At 38.8% G+C, this 18,436-nt stretch overlaps 1 protein-coding gene across 3 annotated transcripts in view; it reads right to left on the bottom strand.

The window, feature by feature from the left end:
• The window catches only part of NKAIN3 (sodium/potassium transporting ATPase interacting 3), a 1,176,366-nt gene that overhangs the window by 16,729 nt on the left and 1,141,201 nt on the right, over positions 1 to 18,436 (bottom strand). For 2 of the 3 annotated variants that reach the window (XM_055286253.2, XM_055286250.2), the window contains one exon: positions 17,599 to 17,884. The exons of the other annotated variant lie outside the window; for it this stretch is intronic. In XM_055286253.2, the coding sequence (XP_055142228.1) occupies positions 17,871 to 17,884 (14 nt within the window). In that variant the 3' untranslated portion in view covers positions 17,599 to 17,870. Of the gene's footprint in view, positions 1 to 17,598; positions 17,885 to 18,436 lie in introns of those variants that run through there. 3 annotated transcript variants of the gene reach the window in all.

Below are 18,436 nucleotides of genomic sequence, written 5' to 3' on the forward strand. Positions count from 1 at the left end.
ATGAGATTTCCTTTTACAGAGTGCTGACAGACCCAGAATGTGACGGGAAGCAAGTTTGTTTTGAGTGTGGGCAACATCTTGTGCAGGATGACAACCTCCCACAGAGAAAGCATGCCACACCCATGCTTGCTATAAATGCTTCTCTTTTCTGTTAAATATTCCTGGGATTTTGATAATGTTGGAACTGAAAAAAAATCAGGGCATTCTGCTAGAAGAGACAATTTGGCAACAGCTAGGTAAAGGAAAATTTCTCAAAGGGGAAAATTCTAGAGAACTCATGTCAGGACCCACAATCTTGAAAATCTATTCATTTTTTTTTCCAGAGATAGCATCTCATTATACCATGGCTCCTATTCAGAACATGTGTGAAGCATGTCTACAGAATTACTGACGCTTTGCCCTTTTAGCCATTTTGGAAGGAGAGGCATTTTGGAAGACTCTAAAATATAATTTACACAAACCTAATTATTTAACAAGACCATAATGACTGCGGGGCCACCACATATCGTTGTGAGGTTATGGAAGAAACAGAAACACCACACTGAAAGGGCTCTCCATTCAAATTGTAGACATTGAAGATATGTATGGTTATCAGAAAAAGTTTTCCAGCAGGTGAAAATAAGGTATCTTATTTAAGTAGAAGTCACTAATTAATAATTTCAGGACAGATGAAGGGAAAGTATCTGGAGAAAATGGTACCTGTTCTTAATTCATACAAATGAATTTTTAAATTGATGGTCTGAAATAGTCATAATATAAATGAAATGCTGTTTTGTAAAGCAATACAGTGCCGCCTGCAGGCTCTTACCTTAACTATCCCCATAAAACTGTAGTTTAGATTTTTATATGAGTTTTCTATTTCTGTTCCTTTAGGTAGAGACAGTGTGTTTAATTATTGCCACTATTTCTGCTTATTTACATAATATCTACTATACCTTTCTCATTCTCTGTTTCTAATCTGTTATGTGCTTGAAAATTATTTCATTTAGATAATTCGAACTGTGTATCATTAAGAGTTAATAGGATTTAGACGAAGGGTTAAAGAGCTTTTCTTTTTTTTATTATACTTTAAGTTTTAGGGTACATGTAAAACTCAGGAGTTTTAGAGTATGGATTTTATAAAATCTATTGGGATAGAGATCTATTTTTTTTTTGGTCCTTAGTTGTGTTGTGGATACATAAGGTTGCTACACAGCAGAGTTCTTGTCACATTTAGGAAGTCTCAGAAAAATTTGAAAGGTAAGCTCACCTGAGAATACCATTTTTGTCTTTTTTTTTCTACCTCCAATGGCAGAAATTCCTTAGTGTTTTCAGATCACAAGTTCTCAATGTGAGTTATCACCCCTAAGTTCCTGCCACAGGATGAGAAAGAGCTTTGTTAGTCTGTGTCAGGCATTTTGCTTTAGGAACTGATGTGGATATTAATTCCTTTCAGTTTGGATTTCCCCCAAAGGAGGTAAAAGTATTTCAAAGTGTTAACACCCAAATTTTCTTTGAGTTATACAGGATTAAAATGGAATATCTATGTCTTTAAAAGAAAATGAGACATATTCTTATTACAGTTATCACGGGTGCTATTAATCCTCTGGCCTTCTGGTAGCATCTGTCATCTAGCATCTCAGATTTGCAGGGGCCCTTTAATGAAAACTCTCCATTTTCTTAAAGGTTGTAATTATTATGTAGCACTATACTTATAGATGTGGAAATAAGAGACTTAGGCAGAATAGAATCAAGGAAGGTTGTAGATGGCCATGAGCACTGAACAAATGAGGAATGAGTAAAACGGGACCAGGAGTTATCTTCTCAACACTACCCTGAAACTGCTGCCCAAACTTCCTTTTTGACAAAGATTAACAGGACCAATGCAATTTAAGCTCTGAGACTTCAGACCAAAGACTTTGCGGGCCTAGGAACACAAAGAGAACTTTACAGAGGGCCAAGTGATTTTGACTTCTGGGTAAACCTTAGATAATTTGAGTTCCATATTCAATGGCTTTTCTCTGTGTTATTAAAAATTCTTACACCAAATGATTCTTAAAATTCGTAACACCAAACAAGTGGCTTAAAACAATAAATGGAATTAATGAGCTTTGCTTGTGCCATAGAAACAAATTAAGTTAAGCATGCCACACAAATTGTCCAACATTCCATTCTCCACAGTTATTTCACTTGGTGCTCCAGACATTATGTTTTGCCTAAAAATATCATGTATGGGGAATATTTTTTTCTGGTTTAGATACATGTCAAAAATAAAAAGCTATATAATAGCATAAATATTAAAAGACATTAGTAGAAGAAATGGGTTAAATATTATGGTTTGTAATAACAAAACCCCTGGAGAATGCAAAGAAAAGGCTGCACAACACAATGCAAGTTTTGATGAAGGAACCAGAAAGCTAATCAACATTTACATATGTCATACTCTTATTTGTATTATCATTATCTGAATGCAGTAGAAATAATTGCAATGATTATGCTTGGTTTCATATCTGATAGATGGTCCTAGTATATTATCTTATAAAACTATATTGCCTGACTGCTATTTGAAGTTAAAAGTAGATTTGAGAAGCCAGAAGGAGAAGAGAGCAATGCTCTTTAAAGAGTTGTCAAAGAAACCATACTATGTGAGGCAGTTAAAAAGTGACTTTAAGCACTGATTTGCAAAATCACTTCCTTAGGAACAAAATTTTTAGAAGAGACTGACACCCAGCAGTTAAAAGTAAGCTATTTTCATGTTTGATGAAAAATCATCAGGAGGCTTGTCTAGGGCATGTGGGATTACATTTAAACCAAGAGTAAAAAAAGAAGGTGGCAGCCAGGACTGAGCTGTTCTGTCTTTTGGGAAGCAAAGAACAGTGATCTGAGGTCCAGAATTTCCTATTTGCCCTGAGAAGACAAAAGCAAAGATGAATAAAAAGCAAAGACAAGACAAAAGCAAGGCAAAGACCCACTGGAAGGTGGCTTTCTGATGCTCAGACCCAAGCAGAGGGAAGGCAAGGAGCGGGTAAGCCAATAGCAGGTGTCTTTCTGCAGCTGCCCTGTAGCCTTGATTAGCAGGGTCCGAACAAATGCAGGCAAAAAAGGTATTGAATTGTAGTCAACAACAAAGCCCTGGTCTAGTCAGGACTTGTTACAGCTGATGGCCACCAAGTGTAGAGAAAAGAAGACTAGACTGAGAGCTTGCATAGCAGCCCCAGTGGGATGGGACATGAAGCAAAACCACTGTAACTACCAGCCTCAATCTCCTCATCTGAAAACGGGGCAAATGGAATTGCTGAGGTCCTTTTCAATGCCAAAACTGTATTGTATAGAGAAAATGCCACATCGTATTAGATATATTATTTCTTTTAGCTTTCACTCCCCAAAATAATAATTGACCATTTATTGTTTAAAGAAATGGGCCATATGGCACATTTTAGCAATGTGATTATTTAGAAAAGGGTACACTCGACTGTTGAAGTTTGATTGTGGATGTGTGTGTACATAAATAAGTCACCCAATCTTGTTTAAATCATCAGTGACAGCTGCCAGATTTGCAAACACTAGGTATTAGGAGAATATAACACTTTCAGCGACTTCATGGGATATTGCTTAATAAGTAGAACCTGGAAGATGACTCTGTTTCTGTTTCACTGTCTCTGTCTCCTTGTCTCTGTTTCTGTTTCTCTCTCTCTTTCACACACACACACACACACACACACACACACACACACACAGCCTAGGAAGAATACGCAATAAAATATAATTACAGATTCCCAGGCAAGATGGCCAAATAGGAACAGCTCCTGTCTGCACCTCCCAGCAAGACCAACACAGAAAGTGGGTGACTTCTGCATTTTCAACTGAGGTACTCGGTTCATCTCAGTGGGACTGGTTAGACAGTGGGTGCAGCCCGCGGAGGACAAGCAGAAGCAGGGTGGGGAGTTGCCTCACCTGGGAAGTGCAAGGGGTTGGGGAACTCCCTCCCCTAGCCAAGGGAAGCCACGAGGGACCATGCCCTGAGGGGGGTGCACTCCGGCCCAGATACTACGCTTTTCCCATGGTCTTCGCAATCCACAGACAAGGAGATCCCTTGGGTACCTACACCACAGGGCCCTGGATTTCAAGCACAAAACTGGGTGGCCATTTGGGCTGACACCGAGCTAGCTGCAGGAGTTTTTTTCATACCCCAGTGGTGCCTGGAATGCCAGAGAGACAGAACCATTCACTCCCCTGGAAAGGGGGCTGAAGCCAGAGAGCCAAGTGGTCTTGATCAGCAGATCTCACCCTCATGGAGCCCAGCAAGCTAAGATCCACTGGACTGAAATTCTTACTTCCAGCACAGGAGTCTGAAGTCGACCTGGGATGCTCAAGCTTCGTAGGGGGAGAAGCATCTGCCATTACTGAGGCTTGAGTAGGCAGTTTTCCCCTCACAGTGCAAATAAAGCTGCCAGGAAGTTCAGTCTGAGTGGAGCCCACTGCAGCGCTGTGGCAAAGCCACTGAAGCCACACTGCCTCTCTAGATTCCTCCTCTCTGGGCAGGGCATCTCTGAAAGAAAGCCAGTAGCACCAGTCAAGGGTTTATAGATAAAACTCCCATCTCCCGGGCACAGAGCACCTGGGGGAAGGGGCAGCTGTGGGCGCAGCTTCAGCAGACTTAAACATTCCTGCCTGCCAGCTCTGAAGAGAGCAGCAGACCTCCTAGCACAGCATTGGAGCTCTGCTAAGGGACAGACTGCCTCCACAAGTAAGTCCCTGACCCCCATGCCTCCTGATGGGGAGACACCTCGCAGCAGGGGTCGACAGACACTTCATACAGGAGAGCTGTGGCTAGCATCTGGCAGGTGCCCCTCTGGGACGAAGCTTCCAGAAGTAGGAGGAGGCGGCAATCTTTGCTGTTCTGCAGCCTCTGCTGGTGATACCCATGCAAACAGGGTCTGGAGTGGACCCCCAGAAAACTCCAGCATACCTGCAGAAGAGGGGCCTGACTGTTAGAAAGAAAACTAACAAACAGAAAGCAATAGCATCAACATCAACAAAGAGGATGACCATGCAAACATGCCATCCAAAGGTCACCAATGCCAAAGACCAAAGGTAGATAAAGCCACAAAGATGAGGAAAAACCAGTGCAATAAGGCTGAAAATTCCCCAAACCAGAATGCCTCTTCTCCTCCAAAGGATCACAACTCCTTCAGCAAGGGAACAATACTGAATGGAGAATGTGTTTGACAAATTGGCAGAAGTAGGCTTCAGAAGATAGGTAATAACAAACTCCTCAAAGCTAATGGAACATATTGTAACCCAATATGAGGAAGCTAAGAACCTTGATAAAAGGTTAGAGGAATTGCTAACTAGAATGACCAGTTTAGAGAAGAACACAAATGACCTGATGGAGCTGAAAAACACAGCATGAGAAGTTCATGAAGCATACACAAGTATCAATAGCAAAATCGATCAAACAAAAGAAAGGATATTAGAGACTGAAGATCAACTTAATGAAATAAAGCATGAAGACAAGATTAGAAGAAAAAAATTGAAAAGGAATGAACAAAACCTCCGAGAAATATGGGACTATGTGAAAAGACCAAGCCAGCGTATGATTGGTGTACCTGAAAGTGATGGAGAGAATGGAATCAAGTTGGAAAGCACAATTCAGGATATAATCCAGGAGAACTTCCCCAACCTCGCAAGGCAGGCCAACATTCAAATTCAGGAAATACAGAGAACACCACAAAGATACTCCTTGAGAAGAGCAACCACAAGACACATAATTGTCAGATTCACCAAGGTTGAACTGAAGGAAAAAATGTTAAGGGCAGCCAGAGAGAAAGATTGGGTTACCTACAAAGGGAAGCCTATCATACTAACAACAGATCTCTCAGTAGAAACCCTACAAGCCAGAAGAGAGTGGGGGCCAATATTCAACATTCTTAAAGAAAAGAATTTTCAACCCAGAATTTCATATCCAGCCAAACTAAGCTTCATAAGTGAAGGAGAAATAAAATCCTTTACAGACAAGCAAATGCTGAGGAATTTTGTCACCACCAAGCCTGCCTTTACAAGAGGTTCTGATACTAAATATGGAAAGGAACAACCAGTACCAGCCACTGCAAAAACATGCCAAAATGTAAAGACCATTGACACTGTGAAGAAGCTGCATCAACTAATGGGCAAAATAACCAGCTAGCATCATAATGACAGAATCAAATTCACACATAACAATATTAACCTTAAATGTAAATGGGCTAAATGCCCCAATTAAAAGGCACAGACTGGCAAATTGGATAAAGAGTCAAAAGCCATTGGTGTGCTGTATTCGAGACCCATCTCATGTGCAAAGACACACATAGGCTCAAAATAAAGGGATGGAGGGATATTTACCAGGCAAATGGAAAGCAAAAAAAAAAAGCAGGGGTTGCAATCTTAGCCTCTGATAAAACAGACTTTAAACCAGCAAAGATCAAAACAGACACAGAAGGCCATTACATAATAGTAAAAGGATCAATGCAACAGGAAGAGCTAACTATCCTAAATATGTATACACCCAATAGTGGAGCATCCAGATTCATAAAGCAAGTTCTTAGAGACCTACAAAGAGACTTAGACTCCCACACAATAATAGTGGGAGACTTTAACACTCCACTGTGTATATTAGACAGATCACCGAGATAGAAAATTAACAAGGATATTCAGGACTTGAACTCACCTCTTGACCAAGCAGACCTAATAGATATCTACAGAACTCTCCATCCCAAATCAACAGAATATACTTTCTCCTCAGCACCACATAGCACTTTTTCTAAAATCGACCACATAACTGGAAGTAAAACACTCATCAGCAAATGCAAAAGAATGAAAACCATAACAAACAGTTTCTCAGACCACAGTGCAATCAAGTTAGAACTCAGGATTAAGAAACTCACTCAAAGCCACACAACTACATGGAAACTGAACAACCTGCTTCTGAATGACTCCTGGGAAAATAATGAGATCACAGCAGAAATAAGTTTTGTGAAACCAACAAGAGCAAAGACACAATGTACCAGAATCTCTGGGATACAGCTTAGAGGGAGTGCTTAGAAGGAAATTTACAGCATGAAGTGCTCACAGGAGAAAGTGGGAAACATCTAAACATCTAAAATCTAAACATCTAAAATCGACACACTAACATCACAATGAAAAGAATTAAAGAAACAAGAGCAAACTATTTCAAAAGCTAGCAGAAGACAAGAAATAACTAAGATCAGAACAGAACTGAAAGAGATATGAAAAACCCTTCAAAAAATCAATGAATCCAGGAGATGGTTTTTTGAAAAGATTAACAAAATAGATAGATGGCTAGCTAGGCTAATAAAGAAGAAAAGAGAGAAGAATCAAATAGACACAACAAAAAGTGATAAAGGGGAGATCACCACTAATCCCATAGAAATGCAAACTACCAGCAGAGAATACTACAAACAACTCTACCCAAATAAACTAAAAAATCTAGAAGAAATGGATAAATTCCTGGACACATTCACCCTACCAAGACTAAACCAGGAAGAAGTTGAATCCCTGAATAGACCAATAACAAGTTCTGAAATTGAGGCAGTAATTAATAGCTGACCAACCAAAAAAAAAGCCCAGGACCAGATGGACTCATAGCCAAACTCTACCAGAGTTACAAAGAGGAGCTGGTACCATTCCTTCTGAAACTACTCCAAACAGTAGAAAAAGACAGACTCCTCCCTAACTCATATTTTGAGGCCAGCATCATTCTGATACCAATCCCTGGCAGAGACATAACAAAAAATGAAAATTTCAGGCCAATATTCCTGATGAACATGTATGCGAAAATCCCCAATGAAACACTGGCAAACGGAATCCAGCAGTACGTTAAAAAGCTTACCCACCATGATCAAGTCAGCTTCATCCCTGGGATGCAAGGCTGGTTCAACATATGCAAATCAATGAACATAATCCATCACATAAACAGAACCAATGACAAAAACCACATGATTATCTCAATAGATGCAGAAAAGGCCTTTGACAAAATTCAACACTCCTTCATGCTAAAAACACTCAATAAACTAGGTATTGATGGAACATATCTCAAAATAATAAGACCTGTTTATGACAAACCCACAGCCAATATCACACTGAATGGGCAAAAGCTGGAAGCATTCCCTTTGAAAACTGGCAGAAGACAAGGATGGCTTCTCTCACCACTCCTATTCAACATAGTATTGGAAGTTCTGGCCAGGACAAACAGGCAAGAGAAAGAAATAAAGCGTATTCAAATAGGAAGAGAGAAAGTCAAATTATCTCTTTTTGCGAATGATATGGTTGTACATTTAGAAAATCCCATCGTCTCTACCCCAAAACTCCTTAAGCTGATAAGCAATTTCAGCAAAGTTGCAGGATACAAAATCAATGTGCAAAAATCACAAGCATTCCTATACACCAATAATAGACAAAACAGAGAGCCAAATCATGAAGAAATTCCATTCACAATTGCTACAAAGAGAATAAAATACCTAGGAATACAACTTACAAGGGATGTGAATGACCTCTTCAAGAACTACAAACCACTGCTCAAGGAAATAAGAGAGGACACAAACAAATGGAAAAACATTCCATGCTCATAGATAGGAATAATCAATATTGTAAAAATGGCCATACTGCCCAAAGTGATTTATAGATTTAATGCTATTCCCATCAAACTAATATTGACTTTCTTCACAGAATTAGAAAAAACTACTTTAAATTTCATAGGGAACCAAAAAGAGCCCATATAGCCAAAACAATCCTAAGCAAAAAAAACAAAGCTGGAGGCATCAAGCTACCTGACTTCAAACTATACTACAAGGCTACAGTAACCAAAACAACATGGTGCTTTTACTAAAACAGATATATAGACCAATGCAACAGAACAGAGGCCTCAGATATAACACCACACATCTACAACCATCTGATCTTTGACAAACCTGACAAAAACAAGCAATGGGGAAATGATTTCCTATTTAATAAATGGTGCTGGGAAAATTGGCTAGCCATATGCAGAAAACTGAAACTGGAATCCTTCCTTACATCTTATACAAAAATTAACTCAAGATGGCTTAAAAACTTAAATGTAAAACTCAAAACCATTAAAACCCTAGAAGAAAACCTAGGCAATACCATTCAGGACACAGGCATGGGCAAAGACTTCATGACTGAAACACCAAAAGCAATGTCAACAAAAGCCAAAATTGACAAATGGTATCTAATTAAACTAAAGAGCTTCTGTATAGCAAAAGAAACTATTATCGGAGTGAACAGGCAACCTACAGAATGGGAGAAAATTTTTGCAACCTATCCATCTGACAAAGGGTGAATATCCAGAATCTACAAGGAATTTAAACAAATTTACAAGAAAAAAAACCCCATCAAAAAGTAGGTTAAGGATATGAATAGACACTTCTTAAAAGAAGACATTTATCCAGCCAACAAACATAAAAAAAAATCTCATCATCACTGGTCGTTAGAGAAATGCAAATCAAAACCACAATGAGATACCATCTTACACCAGTTAGAATGGCAATCATTAAAAAGGATACAACAGAGGCTGGAGAGGATATGGAGAAATAGGAATGCTTTTAACACTGTTGGTGGGAGTATAATTTAGTTCAACCATTGTGGATGACAGTGTGGCAATTCCTCAAGGATCTGGAACTAGAAATACCATTTGATCCAGCAATCCCCTACTGGGTATATACGCAAAGGATTATAAATCATTCTACTATAATGACACATGCACTCCTATGTTTATTGCAGCACTATTCACAATAGCAAAGTCTTGGAACCAACCCAAATGCCCATCAATGTTAGACCGGATAAAGAAAATGTGGCACATATACACCATGGAATACTATGAAGCCATAAAAAATGAGTTAATGTCCTTTGCAGAGTCATGGATGAAGCTGGAAACCATCATTCTCAGCAAACTAACACAGGAACAAAAAACCAAATACCGCATGTTCTCACTCTTAAGTGGGAATTGAACAATGAGAACATATGGGCACAGGGAGGGGAACATCACACACCAGGGCCTGTTGGGGAGTGGGGGACAAGGGGAGGGATAACATTAGGAGATATACCTAATGTAGATGATGAGTTGGTGGGTGCAGCAAACCACCATGACACATGTATACCTATGTAACAAACCCGCACATTCTGCACATGTATCCCAGAACTTAAAGTATATATATGAAAAAAGAATGTAAATGAATCATGGAGGTTATTGGCAAATACTCAAGATCTGCAAAGGAATTTTGGGGTGGATTTATTCACCACTGTCCCTTGTGTTTAATCTGCCTTCACAAATGTCAACTGAGAAGCATGTAAATAGACAATGAACTTGATTCAGAGAGAGACAAAAAAATCTTGGGAAGTTTAATTATTGATGTTAGTATCACTTTTCTATTCGAAAAACTAGGAAGATAAAAGACTGGCATTTGATGTATCAACATACTCAATCTGGTGGTTAAAAATAAAAATAAAAAGTCATATTTGCCCCCCAATATATATATATTTATAATTACAAAAAATTTTATTAATTCCCTCACTTGTATATTTTTTTGGACAATTTGAATACTCATTCCACTTCAGCCAATATTATGTTCTTGAAGAAAAAGAGATGAAGGGAAAAACAGGTCCAACTTTTACTGAGAGAAAATAAGAGAAAAGATCATATACTTCTTACTTATCTCTCCTACCCCTGACCTCCCAAGCACTGATATTGATTATGTACTTGTTAAACTGAATAACAAGAAAATAACAACACTACCAATCAATTCAGAAGAGAAGGCCCTACCAAAATAAAATAGCTAAGTGTTATGACCATAGAAGAATTAATTTATTGTGGCAGCAATAAAGCTAAACCTGTCTGCAAAATTATGGGAAACCTAGAAGGATGTAGTGCTATTGTTTTATTTTCATTTCTTTCTAACCACAAAGACAAGTTAAGGAAACAAGATGAGGCAGAAATTCTCATTTCACATACTTGATGATTAAATCTCTCACAGTACTGAAGAATATATGTACATTTTTTCTAGAATGTGTTATAAAGTGCTGCAAATGAAAACACTGTTCCAAGAAATCATGTCAATTAGTTTGAACTGTGTGATTGAAACTGCTAAGTATTACTTTATAAATATTTTTCCTTCTTACTAATAAATGAAGCCCCCCCTTTTTTTTTTGAGACAAGGTTTGGCTCCATCTCCCAGGTTGGAGTGCAGTGGCATGATCTTGGCTAACTGCAACCTCCATCTCCCAGGTTCAAACAATCCTCCTACTTCAGCCTGCCAAATAGCTGGGACTACAGGCACACACCGCCACACCTGGCCAGTTTTTGTATTTTTTGTAGATATGGGGTTTTGCCATGTTGCTCAGGCTGGTCTCGAACTCGTAAGCTCAAGTGATCTGCACGCCTTCGCCTTCCAAATTGCTGGAATTACAGGCACAAGCCACCATGTCCAGCAAAGATCTTAATTTTTAGTTAAGCATAAAGTCATTAAGAATAAAGACTATAATACCCAGCTTTCTTCACTGCAAAGTTGGGAATGGACCAAGTTTTGGCTAATGAGATGTAAGCAGAAGTAGTGTGTGTATTTCTGAGGCATATCCTTAAAGGAAAGAAACACTCCTTTTGTTCCCTCTCCACCTCCAAGGCCAGAATACAAAACCAATGGCTGAAGCTTCAGCAGCCATTTTGAGTCATGTTATGGTCTTAAAAATGGCAGCCACAGAGGATGAAGCAATAAGAGAGGAGTCTCGGTCCTTGTCTCTAGGGAAATCACACCCAGCTCTTTGATGACTGTCTCCAGAATTTTGAAATAAAAAGAGAAATAGACCTCTAGGTTATTTAATCCATTGTCATTTTTCTTTTTCTATCAGTTGTAGGTAAGCCTAATCCTAACTAATATAGACTAAGTTGTCTGCCAAAGCAAATTCTATGAGAAGAAATGGATACATTATTGGTTTCTCCAAACTGTTTCTTAATAACTCTGAAGAGGAAAGCAAAAACATGCCTTACATGGAAAATGATTCAATGTTTTTAGTCAATCAAAGAAACAAGAACAAAATTCTGAGTTAAGAACTGACAGTGTTCAAATCCCAATTAGGTGACTTTCAACTTTGGATTCTTCCTTCCTGTCTCCCTGTCCATTCCCTTTCTTTCTCTTTCTCTTCCTCATCTTCTCTCCATTTCCCTCTCCCTTCCTTTCTACCTTCTTTTCTTCTTTTTACTTAACTTAGCTCTCAAGTTTAAGCTAAAGCATATTTTGGATTCTTTAAATATTTCAGTTTTTAAAAATGTTTAGCATTTAACATGATTCTTATCCTTTATATGAATGCAAGTTCAAGAAAGATGATTCAAGTTTTGCCTGCCACCAAATTTTTCTACAAATGCCAATATTTAAGAAGCTGTATCCACCTTCAAGAAGTGACATTTTTCTTTTTAGTCTTCAATAAGAAACTAAGCTTTTTCAGATGAAAAAGTGATGCTACCCATAATTTTTGAATTTTTTGATAATTCCATTTTTTGAGAATTCTTTGTTGATAAATACATTCTTCTAATAATTAAAACATATCTACTTCTCTCTCTCTCTTTTTAGAGACAGGCTCTTGCTGTATTGCCTAGGCTGGAGTGCAGTAGTGCACTCACTGCAGCCTCTAATTCCTGGGCTCAAGTAATCTTCTTCCCTTCCCTCAGTCCCTCAAGTGGCTGGGGTCATAGGTACGTGCCACCATGCTTGGCTATTTTAAGTTCTTTTTAGGTATTTTTTGTTTGTTTGTTTGTTTTTGTAGAGATAGGGTCTCACTATTTTGCCGAAGCTGGTCTTGAACTCCTGGCCTCAAGTGATTCTTTCACCTCAACTTCCCAAAGCTTTGGGATTACAGGTATGAGCCACTGTGTCTGGTCATCTGTTCCCTTTCTAAATTGTTCACTGTGCAGTTATATGAGGAGTACTTTCCTCTATCAGTTCACTTTTGGGCATAATATCCTTAAGTTGTGGCCTATTTATCACAAATATTTCAACATGGTTCTTAGACACTTCAACAGACCTTCTATCAAACAAAGGTTACAGATAAGTTTTAAATTAGATGGAAATAAAACCCCAGGCATTCAAGTTGTTATAGTTTTAAAAGAGCAATTATTTGTATTTTTCCTACTGAATTCAGCTATACCTGGAAAGAATGTATCTTGGGCAAAAATGTCAAGTTAGAACATTTGCATTCTAATCAACTATGAAATTTATCCTAGTTACATACTAAAGTGACTCAGAAAAAATAAGTGGGAATTTGCTTAAAAAATAATTAGCCAGAATAGACCATATCTGGGGACACAATTCGTTTTTAAATTAGGTATGAAATGAAGATTTGTTTATTCTTGGCAAGATTTCCTTTTTAATTTGCAAAGATTGAAAAGAGAAATTTTGGTTTTTGCTTCTCAAATTAGCAAAGAGTCATGACAGTTTTCCTCAGATTTGCAATGTACATTTTAGCTAGTTTTAATGAAGACAAATTCTTCTCAATCAGGAGTTTCCCATTCATTAAGTGAGACAGATGGCAGCCTTGGCATATTTTGTTAGAGCCAGCCTCTTGAAACTGGCTGCCTCCCTTATTTAGGTCTATAGGAATAGCTGGGCTTATTTTTCTGAAGGAAAAATCAAAGAAGTCAATATTTTGCTAGGGCAAAGTGTCGAGTGTCTTCAAAACAAATGAGCCAACCACCTCCCAGATTTGAAGTGGTAAGAAAGTGTGTTTTCATTTTTTTCATTTGAGGGACACATACCCTCACTTTATGTGGTAGGTGGAAGGCTAAGATACTTGGGGATATACACATTTAGAGATTTTCCTAAGAGATGTTTGAGATTTCTCTGATGTGTGCTATTCCACAACCCAAGACATTTTGTGTCCTTTGGTAATTCTCTAACCTTCCCCGTAACTCTCTTGCTTAGATTTTGCTGGCTTTGAAACATGACCAGAAGCTCAAATAAAGAAAAAGTAAGCTGGAAAGCATCCCAGCTTCCTGCGGTGCTGCACAAGGTCAACAGAAGACGCTTAAGAAAGGATGCATCATTCACACAAGATAGAAGGCACGGCCTGAGGAAGGGCTGGCTAAGGTTTACAAGACTCAGTGCTAAGGTGGCTCCAAGAGGAAAAACACTGGCTTTAAATGTTCACCTCTCCATTCCAGTCAGCACTAGAGGCTAAAGAGCAGTGGATGTCCTATCTTCAGCTTTGCCAGGGCCACTTCTGAGGAGAGCTATTGAATCTAGAGCTGCACCATCTTTTAAGATAGTTAAGATTCTGACAAATGAATACAAGCTAAGGGATGCATTCATTTTCCCTTACTCTGACCAGACACACAATTGCATGTGGAGAAGCTGAGGTTTGGCAAGAACATACAGTGCATGTAGTGACCATGTCTTTGCTGAAAACCCTACTGGATATGCACAATGCAGAGTGCATTCTCTAAGACTGGAGGCAAAAGCAAGAACTGCAAATCCTCATTTCCATGGAACAGTAACCCTGACAGTACTTCACTGAAATTACCTAGATTAATGGGTAATTGCCGAGTATTACTGTACAACTCTGCACTTCTTTTTTTCCCTTTGTCTTATAGAAGCATAGCCCCCAAAGAGTAGCCAGGAAGATGAGAGGCAGGGAGAAGAAAAGAGAGAAGAAGAGGTGGCAGATCAATCTAACTTGTTTCTGATGAGTGGCAAATATCCAGAATGTTAGGACAATCTTTGTGGATTGCTGAGGTTGGAGACTGAAACAGTTATAACTTCATATTTAAGTGAAGAAAGATTAAAAATGAAAACATATACACCATATTAAATAGTTGCCTATATTGAATATTCATAGACAAATCACTAATGTAAGGATTTTCTCCTCAAGCTGTTATCTGCACTTAGACAAAGTTCAGACTCTGCAGTGCCTACTAGAAGTATGTACAAATTCACGTGAAGGTAAAATAGAAACAAAATTTAGTATGGTTCTATTTTGTGAAATGTTAACCATGTTTTATTTGCATGTGTATGTGTGGGGGTAATTAAGTGACAGTTTAAAATATGTCAATACTCATTTTATCCTTCTTTTTTACCTACTCTCTACAGTTTTGATGTTTTATCAGCCTTTTCAATAATCGTAATTATACTAACAATAATTATTGGCATTAGTTTTGGAATTTGAATATTAAAGTTATTTTTTTTTTGTTTTATTTATTTATTTTTTTTGAGACGGAGTCTCGCTCTGTCGCCCAGGCTGGAGTGCAGTGGCGCAATCTCAGCTCACTGCAAGCTCCGCCTCCTGGGTTCACGTCATTCTCCTGCCTCAGCCTCTCCGAGTAGCTGGGACTACAGGCGCCCGCCACCACGCCCGGCTAATTTTTTGTATTTTTAGTACAGACGGGGTTTCACCGTGGTCTCGATCTCCTGACCTCGTGATCCACCCGCCTCGGCCTCCCAAAGTGCTGGGATTACAAGCGTGAGCCACCACACCCGGCCTAAAGTTATTTTTAAATTAAAGCATTTTTTAGCTTATTTCAAATCATTTAAACTTGGGCAACGTTTTCCCAGCCACTTTTAAAAAACGGAGTTTGTTGTTTCCGTGGGCTCTTCATAGTGCTTGAGTGGAAAGCAAGAGCTCCAGACAGGGTACAGAGGAGTGTTTTGACATTATTAATAATAATCACCTCCTTTAATTGTGGAGTGCTTCACTGTGTACTGAGAATTTTTTTTCATTTTTCGTTAAATTCTCACCTCATCTTTGGGAGGTAGGGATCATAGTTCCACTTCATAGATGGGGAAAACTGTAGTGCAGAGATGTCAAACACTGTCCAAGAATATGGTGGTGGATGGGACCCAAACCCCAACTTTTGCTCCCATGTTCTCTGTCCACTGGCTATGGCTCTTGCCCCTGTGTACAGATACAGGCTCTGGACAGGTTCACCAAATCCCTTAGGCTTCAGCCCCCTCATCTACAGAATAGTGGCTTGGATTCCACTATCTTCAAGGTCCCTGCCAGCTTTTCTTTATTTGAATTTGGATTTATTAAGTAGAAAAAAAAGTGATGGGAGTTTGTGGGAACCAATGGATTAAAGGGGTATAATCTGGAGACTAGTGAGTCAGTTAGGTCTCCAAATGGCTTACTGTGGTCGTGATGAGCTTGGAGGAATGAAGGCAAACTTTGTCACATTAAACTCTGATTCTTAACAGAGTCTCATGAAACCTATAGGCTCCAAAAGAAGAAGAAGAAGAAAAAAGACTTTTACGCACATGCAAACATTTGTAACAGTTTTAGGTGGTTAATAGACTGACTTCTTAGAGATGCATGGGCTGAGTTAATAACCACATATTCACAACTTTCTGGCCTATAGGGAGCTTCACTGTGGTTGGTCACAAAGTGAGCAAAACTTATTTTCATATAAAAAATAGTGATTGAGAAGTGTGGGCAAAAGGATGTGAAAAGTGTATATATTTTATGTTGAGAACAGAACAAATTATCAGTGATGATGAAAATTAGCACAGTGGTTGTCTATGAGAATGTAGGCATTGCCTGAAAGAGGGCATAAGGGAATTTTTTAAAGTGACGGAAATGTTCTGCGTTTTGATTGAGGCCTTGGTTACATGGGTATGTACATTTTTCAAAACTAATCAAATCGTACCATTAATATTTGTGCATTTTACCATATGTAAGTTTTATGCCAGTTAAAAAAATACAACTGTGATGTGTTTTCAAGACAGTCCTTTTTTCCACAGATAATTGCTTCCCATATCATTTTCTTGGTTACTGGGAAGGGGTAGGAGAAAGAAAAGCTGATGTTGCTCAAACGTGAATGTCTCCTTAGAAGTATTTATAGAGAATGCCACAGCATTTTCAGGCTTCTTTCGAATATCCTAAGAGCAAAGTTCCTGACTGCAGGTCTATGTTTGTGATTTCTGTCCCACAAGCCCATGGGCTGTATGTTTAGGTCTTACAGCAGTGTCAGGAATGGAATAATGAGTAGAAAATATGGACCTCAGAGACACCCATATTCCCTCCAAAGGGGAAAGGGGTTCTACTAATCCTTTTACTCTTCCATGCGCCCACAATATGGATATATATATGTGTGTGTGTATATATATACATGTGTGTATATATACATACATACACATATGTATATATACACACGTATACACACACACACACACACACACACATATATAAGGAAAAACAAGATATGCACGAATCTGAAAATTTAGATTGCCATAACATTGTTCTGGGTTTTAAGAAGTCAGGAACAAAGGAGGACTCCACGTTTTGTTTTATGCTGTTGAAAAAATGACCCATATCCAAAAGCTGGATCCATTATTTGTACCTATTTATCACCTGTCACAGGGTCTACCTTGGTGGCTGATAACCACAGGTAATGTCTGCTAAAACAAATTCATCAGGCCTAGAATAACTTCAACAGTCAGCAGTGCTGACTTAACATCTCCACAGCACGCACTGAGATTTCTCTTAGAATTGACTGTAGAAGGTTTTCACAGATTTGCTTTTTCATTTTGCATGCCTCACATTAAATATTGTTAAAAATTTAAAACCAAATTCTGTTTTTTTTTTTTTTTACAATTTACAAGTGTTCATACAAGAAGAAAATGGCTAAAAAAATACCCACCCAAGCACCTAGAACTCATCTAGAGAACAATGCTAATAATACAAAGGCTGTGACCAAATGCTCCATGATTCGTGGGAAAGCCAGGAAGCACAGTCCAGCCTCTGGAAGGAACATCAGGCGGGTCGGATCCACCGAGGCGTGCAGTCAATGGTCCTTTGCTCCCTAAGTCAAGTTCAGCAGCCGCATTTCTGGTTCAATGTCATTACTTATTTCGACCTAAAACAGAAAATACAAATTGCTTTCAAGAACTTCAAAGTTGACAGCTAAATATCTTTTATATTCATTGAGGCCTTTTGAAATGCAAAATAGCTCCTGGGTGCACCTGGTGCTGTCTGACTGTAGCAATAAGAAAGTTAGAGACTTGGGCCTTCCTGCTTTTCAGATTAGGGCGTGGTAATCAGGCATCATCAGAGTGCAGGATGATTTCCTGGGAGAGAAGTGCCAACCACACAGTAATTGTTGTGTGATGTGTAGTAGTCGCTATTGCTTTTCTTAAGAGTAAAGATAACACGGTAGTGTTGTGTCCACAAACTATGAGATACTCACATAGCCTGTCTTTCTACAGTATGCTGGTGGTTAAGTGCTCAGGATCATCCTGCTCCTGCTTTCATAACACCCAGTCATTGACTTATGTTCCTTACACACATCCCATCCTGTGATGGCTACTTTTATGTGTCAGCATGGCCAGGCCATGGTGTCCAGATGTTTGGTAAAACTTCAGTTTACCTCTCGCTGTAAAGGTGTTTTTAAAAAATTTTTTTATTTTAA

This window comes from Symphalangus syndactylus, chromosome 7 (genome assembly GCF_028878055.3).
Source record: "Symphalangus syndactylus isolate Jambi chromosome 7, NHGRI_mSymSyn1-v2.1_pri, whole genome shotgun sequence".
NCBI classification, from domain to species: Eukaryota; Metazoa; Chordata; class Mammalia; order Primates; family Hylobatidae; genus Symphalangus; species Symphalangus syndactylus.